At 47.3% G+C, this 7,369-nt stretch overlaps 1 protein-coding gene across 1 annotated transcript in view; it reads right to left on the reverse strand.

Annotated features, from left to right (window-relative positions):
- The window catches only part of Pdgfc (platelet derived growth factor C), a 199,858-nt gene extending 195,564 nt beyond the window's left edge, over nucleotides 1-4,294 (reverse strand). The window contains exon 1 of the mRNA XM_017803542.2: nucleotides 3,425-4,294. Within this exon, the coding sequence (XP_017659031.1) occupies nucleotides 3,425-3,542 (118 nt within the window). The 5' untranslated portion in view covers nucleotides 3,543-4,294. The remainder of the gene's footprint in view (nucleotides 1-3,424) is intronic.
- Nucleotides 4,295-7,369: the final 3,075 nt, after the last annotated feature.

Below are 7,369 nucleotides of genomic sequence, written 5' to 3' on the forward strand. Positions count from 1 at the left end.
TTAGGCACAGGTACAGAGGGGTGGAGGATGGGCATAGTTAGGCACAGGTACAGAACAGCAGTAGGAAGAAAAGGCTGGCACTAAAATGGAGACCAAAGAGTGGACCATTGTCCCTAGGGTAAAGTGCCCCATGAGACTAGAAGGGGGACTAGACAGTAATTGACGCTCGAGAGCTAACTATATGAAAAGGCATATTCTAAATCAAAACTCAAAATGGTTAAGGAAGATGAGGAAAGCAAGAAGCAGTTGTGGGTTTAAATCAATTAAAATCAGTTATCAATGACACGAGAGAGATGAAGCATCACTCCATCAACTTTGTAATTGCTCCCTATTTGGGTGGTGTCCACTGCACACAATGAGCTTTTCTTCTTGCTGGTTCTGAAAACACACACACACACACACACACACACACACACACACACACACGGTTCCTCCTGCTTGTAATTCAGAAGCACTAACCCAGTAGTACTTCTGCCTTTGACGGTAGGTAGCATTCCCTTCTAAAACTCTACCCACTGATATTAATGTTTTCCCCATAGTCACATGAGGGGTTTAACATTCAGAAATCCTCCAAACAAGTCAGTGTTATTTTTTATCCATTTCCTTAAGTTAAATCTAGAAAGTTTCATTTCACATATGAGACATCAAGATGTAAAATTACATTAGGAATAAAAAAATGTGCTGGGGGTGTAGATCAGTAGAGTGATTGTCTAGCAAGCATGGGGCCTGGGTTCCATCCCTGGCACTGACAAAGAAAAGATGAAGCACATTAAAGTGACAAGAGCTGTAATCTCAAAAAAGTACGTAGCAGCAGGTTAAATAACACCAATCCCTAATTTTGACTCATGTCCACGAGCACCAATCTAAATGCTTATATCTGGCTCAGCTATGGCACAGAGAAACACTCAGTTTCCATTTATAGGTGCAAATAAATATTGAAACTGTGGGCCTAAGAATATGAGTGAATAAAGACCATCTGGGAGCACAGAGGAGGGAGCACCATGGGTAGCGGTCCTCCAAAGGCAGAGCAGCACAATCAGGAAGGCAATACAGATCAATTTGGACATTTCGTGCTTGGCTCTGGGAAGAACTTCCACAAACAATTCAAGAAAAGTGGCTTTTTCCAGGTGGAATTCTTAGGAGAGTTCACACTTAGAGAATCACCAAAACAGAGTGCAACGGGGCAATCAAAACTCAACATAACCCAATATGAGTGTGGAAACACCCAAGTGAGGAAGTGGGAAGTTTTAAAGTCAAAGAAGAGGAAGAAGAAGCTGTTTTTATTCCAGGAAATCTGGTCACATTCCAGAGGGATCTTCTTCTTCGGTACCCACCTGTTATCCTCAAATCTTGGAACTTGAATGAAGTGGAAAATTCAACCTGAGCATGTGCAGAAAAATAGCTCTATATTGCCCCCTAGTGCTGGTCAGCCCCACCTCTCCTTAGGCTAACAACTGTAAGGTGAGTGACTAGTTCCCTCTTCTTTCTACTGACTTCCTGCTGCCAACCCTCCAAGTGCTAAACATAGCCCAATCCTCTGCCCACAGATTAGGAAACTAGACTATTTTTAGCATCATGCATCTTAGGCATGAGAAAGGCCCTGCTTCAGATGGCAGCAGGTTGTGTGTGGCCTAGCTTACTGAACTCACCTCTTCTAAGAGTGTGAACCTACCCAGTGAAGTGGCCAATAGCTGCAGGCTGCCTGAAAGCTTGGGGGTGGGGGGCACAGCAGAGTGGTGATAGCACGTGATCACAAGAGAGAGCTACAAGGAAAGAAGGTGAGGCGCAGGTAGAAAGGACTTTTGGAGATGCTAGGACAGTACGATAGGAGGTAAGGGACCAGAAAAAGGTAGAAGAAAGAAGGAAGGCACCATTGTCTTTGGAGACACTGATCCAGTAAGAAACAATATTTTGAACTGGACACTCATTTCTTTTACGTGAGAAAGAACAAAGGTTGGTCAGATCTACTTCCTACCTGGGTACAGCTGGTAATGCGACTTCTTTGATCACTTTCCTCAGCCTTCTGCAGGCCCCATGATTATAGATAGATCCTTAGGCTGCCCTTTGATCAGCAGTTCAAGGAGCCTGCAGGTGCCACGTGCCATCACATTAGCAAGTAGTAAGGAGCAACCACAACAATATTGGCTGATAAATGCAATACTGTATCTTGGTGCATAAGCAACAAATAGGAATAATGTCTACCAGAAATGCTTATGCTGTGGATTTCAGGACTATAACACTTTATAGAGTTTAAATCCATGGTTGAAGCCCGGAAACACCCCCACATACACACACTATAAAGAAAAAGTCAGCATGACTTAAAAGTACAGTGCACTCCAGTCTGGGTTCTAAGAATGCTGTTTAAATTCATCTCACCTGATTAGTGAAGAAGTTGCATTGTAAACAGATGGCAAAGTTCAAAAACATACACATTTCCTTTCAAATAGCAGCAAGAACCACCACTTGTAAACAGGGTGTTTAATATTCCAGTTTTAGACAGTCTAGATTAACATTGTGGCTTCATGTTCAGTATAAAATTTCTATTTACAAAGGAGTCTCAAAAATGACTTCATAATGGTAGATCAAGAGCAAGAGTTTAGAAATCGAATGATGTAAATCATATGGGGTTCAGAGGCTAAGCAAATTACACACCCCGAAGCTCCTCTGGCCTTATGAAAGGAGTCTTTCTCCAGCTCCGTGCAATCCCAGCCCAGGGGAACTTGCATCTGAGAGTTTTCTAAACATTTCAGGTACACTTGAAAGCTGAAAGTAATTCTCATTTCCTATGCAGGATTAAGTCGTTTCCAACACACACAAAATAGCAGTCATTCACTAACACGAAAAACAGTACCAGAGAGGTAAGGACTGCACAAAGGCACGTTTTTTAAAAAAGTGCGAGAGAAACATTTATCTCATTTTCCTGAAAACGTTCACGTGGCCTCTTGACCTCTGTAATTCTCACCTATTTCTTAATTGATGCCGTCCTACCTACAGTGTTTCAAAGAAAGCGGCTGATACATTTCCTGAAGTCCCCCTCACTCCCACCCCACCCCCAAATTTATCGGCGTAAAGTCAAGGTACAAGCCAAGACTCATTCATTTTGGATCTCTTTCTAAAGGCACTTCTTGAACTTGTAACTGGCAAGACGCTGCCCTGCAATGTGGTCTGAGCTCACTTTTCCAATAGCTCCCAGATCGTCCCCTCCTAGTCGAGGCTGAGACACTCCCGCTACACAGTGACCACCCCAAAGTTGCAAACTCGCCCCCCAGAATCACCCAAAGTGCACGGCGAAGCACAGGGAGTGCATCTGCACCGCCAGAGACGCGACCACGGGCTCCCGGGCTGGGGGAACCTCACACGCCAACGCACAATGCCAAGGGGAACGCAGAGCGAGACGCGGGAAGGGGAGGAGGGGGAGACTCACCGTTCTGCTCCTTGTCGCTGGAGACCTGGAACTTGCTGCTCAGGTTGGACTCAGCCCGAGTCCCGTGTCTCTGGCCGGCCAGGGCAGATGTCAGCAGAAGAAGGCCGAGGAGGAGCATTTGGCTGACTGGGGCGAGGGCTCACTCGCGGCGGGCACTGGGGAAGCGGCGACTCGGAGTCTCAGCCCCGCCAGGGGAAGGCTGCGCTGCGGTGGAAGCGCCGGGCCGGCTCTGGCAGCGGAGACTCGCAGGGTAGTTTCCACATAATCCCATCCAAAACTTTTTCCTAGAGCCCTCTTCTGTGTCTCCAGTTTTTGAAAAGGATCAAAGCAAAACCTGGACCTGAACCAGTTTCCCAAGGTTTAAACAAATCCTGAGCTGTGCCGAAGTGCCGGGGGTGGGGGGAGGCGAGGGAGGAAAGAGGGGGTGGGGACGCGGGGGAGCGCGGAGGAGTCGCCCGAGACTCGCAGGGAGCACCTGTCAGTTCGGGGGGCAGGACGGCGGCGTGGACTCGGGGTCGCGCCCAGCCAGTCTGGGAGCCAGGTCGGCAGCGAGGCGAGCACCTTGGGATCAATGACAAAGCTGCGGGTCCGGGCGGCCGGCGGCGCCCCACCCCCACCCGGGGGGAGGGGACCGACCCCGGCGGGCGCCGCGCGGGTGCCGGGGGGCAGCGAGGCCTCGGGGGTGACTCGGGGTCAGCCGCGATCCGCGTGCCCGCCGCCTCCGAGCCGCCCCTGGACTGGATCCGCGGCCGCCGAAGTTCCCCCCGGGTGCGGGAGGCCGGCTGCAGGAAGCCCCGGACCGTGGGCGGCTCGGGATCCTGCGCCGTCCGGTCCCTGCCGCGCGGCGCGGCTGGGTGCAGAGGTGGGGCGCGGCGGCTCGGCCCCGGCTGCGCAGGGAAGGCCCGGCCGGCCGGGAGGACCTCGCTTGTCCCCTCCCCGTCTCCACCTTCCCCCAGCGGGCGGCGCGCGGGGCGGGCGCGGGGGGCGCGGGCCGCCAGCTGGCGGGCCAACAGGTGCTGGCGCAGACAGGGGGTGCTGCGGGGCCCGCGGCATCCGGAGCCCACACTGCGCCGAGGAATGCCGCCAGGCGGCCCTGGCTTCCTTTCCCCAGGGCGCCCCTAACCCCAAATAAGGAGCCGTGGGCTGCCGAAGGGTGCTGCGAAGGCGAAGAGAGGAAAGTGGGAAAAGACGGCCACTCCTCCCGCGCTCCCTGGCAGTGACTTGACATTAATTTCTGAGGGGATCCCCACTCCCAAAGGGCTTTGCCAAGATGATGCCACAGTTTCTGCACTGAAGAAAGGAGTGAAGTTGAGCTCTAGATCCCTCCACTGTGGTGCTGTCTGAAGGAGGGTCGATAAAGCAGAAATAAAGATGCGTGGCCCTTTGGGGCTGTAGAGATGGCTCAGTGATTAAGAGCACATGCTGATGCTCCTCTTCCAAAGAACCTGAGTTCAGGTTACCAGCGTCCTCACAACTGCCTGTAACAACAGCTCCTGTGGGAGTCGATGTTCTGTACAAACCCAGACACACATGTGCACGTAATTAAAAATAATAAAAATAAATCTTAGAAAAAAGGCAGAAGACCCATGTAACGTTCATTGAAGTGATGCACCGCCGTACCCCAATGCATACCGAAGGAACTGCAGCAGCCAAAGAAATCCCTGCCTCGGGAAGCTTGGGTGCTTCTCGGCACCTCTTGTGAACGTCCAGTTCCTGGATTGTCTAGGGAACACAAAGTGTGACTTTTCACATACCTTCCTAGGCTATCCCAAAGCACCTGATGGTTGAACCAGTTGCCTTCATGCAAGAAGGTTGAGAAAGCATCCAAATCCACATATTGTCTACAATGAGGAAAAAACAAAAACAAAAATCATGTCAGTAGGGCCTAGGGTGGTTCCATGTGAGATACATGTGTCCATGTGTCTGTGACAGGATCCAACATGCTTTCCTTATCAAGGAGCAGAAAATCCTTATGAAAGTGTTGAAGGCACAAACATCAAGTCTGAAAGCGAAACAAAAGATGCATCTTCTTAGGTAATAAAATGAAAATAAAAATAAAACTCTATCAAGCCAGTGCCTTGGCAAGCAATCAGATGTCTTACCAAACCTTTTATTAACCTGTCAGTACACACAATTCAACCACAGGGGTGCTTGGAATGCGAGAGAACACCAAGGTAACAGTGTTCCTGAAACTCAGGCGTGGTTGGAGACAGGGATAAACTACGGACCAGTCCCCTTGCTGATACTCACTGTCGAATTGTTATGCCTTCTCTCTGTCTTTGACATCACTAGGGACAACCAGCATGAATTCTCTGCATGTCATTTCTTAATCCTCTTCTTTTTTCTCTCTTCAGGATGTTCATTAGTAGACTTCATGCTTAGAGTTCATGAAGTCTTAAACTCTATCCCAGCACAAAACTAACAACAAACAAAAATTTACTTAAAATGACTTAAATTCTCCTGTGAGATATTTATGAACCTGTTCTATTCATTCTTTTGTATTTATCTTTTTTTATTTATTTATTGTTATTTTATGTGTATGAGTGTTTTACCTGCATGTATGTGCATATCCATCATATGCACGCAAGTGCCCATGGAGGTCAGAAGAAAGCATCAGATCCCCTGGAACTAGAGATACTGACAGTTGTTAGCCACCATGTGGGTGCTGGGAATCAAACCCAGATCCTCTGCAAGAGCAGCCAGGCTCTAACTGCTGAATCATCTTTCTAGTCATTCATTCATTCATTCATTCATTCATTGTTATCCTTTTGTTTCTACCTTCACAGGACTGGATATAAAGGCAAATGAGCACCTCACTTGGACTTTAAGAAGTTTACTTTTTAATGGTAATAGCCTTACTATTTTATTCAAGTTAGCAACACCTCAACATCAGTGAGATTCCAAAATTGCACAACAAATGTGTACCAAAAGTATTTTTTAAATTTTGAATGTGAAAATAAATGCTGTCATACCTTATGAATTAATGTGTTTGCAATTCATTATTCTCTAGTCTTTTGTTATTGTTGTTTGTGTTTTCGTTGTTGGTTTGCTTGCTTTTTGAGACAGGGTCTCCCTCAGATGGCCTTGAATTCATCATGAAGAAAGACCAAGCTGGCCTAGATTTCACTGAGATCTACCTACCTCTATTTCCTGAGTGCTGGGATTAAAGGTATAGGCCACTCTGTCTGACCAGTTTTTCTAATTTTTCTAAATTTAGTTTTCTAATCAGTATTTTTCTAAATGAGCTCATTGGACAGCCAAACAATTGCAGTTCCTGACCACCCACATAGGGTGTGTGTGTGTGTGTGTGTGTGTGTGCAGACTTAATTCCTTTGCTCTCAGGAGATTGCAAGGGTGATGACTAAGCTTTATTTTGTATCATTTCATATTGGCTAGAACAGAGCCTGGCACAGGGGGATCATAAATAAACAGGCTGGACTGACTGACAGGTTTCTTTATTGGACTCACTTACATTCTCCCTGGAATTTCAGTGCGAACGTTGTATTTGAAAAGTTACAGATGATCTAGAATAATACTCCACCTCTGTGTTTCACCTCATCCATATTCTGCAGATTGATTTGACAATTGCCTTATAAATAAAGCTAGCCAGGTGCTCTTCAGTGACCCCGAGACAAAATCACACTCATATTGGCTGGTTTCCTTTCACTGTATGCACAGGGTTGATGTTTGAACTGCTTTTGCCCTTGGCAAAGTTGATTCTTTTTAACACTTTGTCCTCTACCAGTATCCCTGTTCTCTTTTGCCTTTAAACTTTCCGCAGAAAAGTAAAAATCCTTACACTGAAAGTCAGTTTTACAAAATCCAGAGTCTGTGCAATTACTAAACAATCTATTTTGAATGAATATGGCTTTGTTTTAGCCCGAGGCATTTTTCTTGAGGAGAGGCATCTGTGCCGCCAACTAGGAGAAAATCATTTCAAACATT

The sequence above is a fragment of the Nannospalax galili genome, unplaced genomic scaffold, assembly GCF_000622305.1.
Source record: "Nannospalax galili isolate Female #2095 unplaced genomic scaffold, S.galili_v1.0 scaffold305, whole genome shotgun sequence".
In the NCBI taxonomy this organism is placed as follows: domain Eukaryota; kingdom Metazoa; phylum Chordata; class Mammalia; order Rodentia; family Spalacidae; genus Nannospalax; species Nannospalax galili.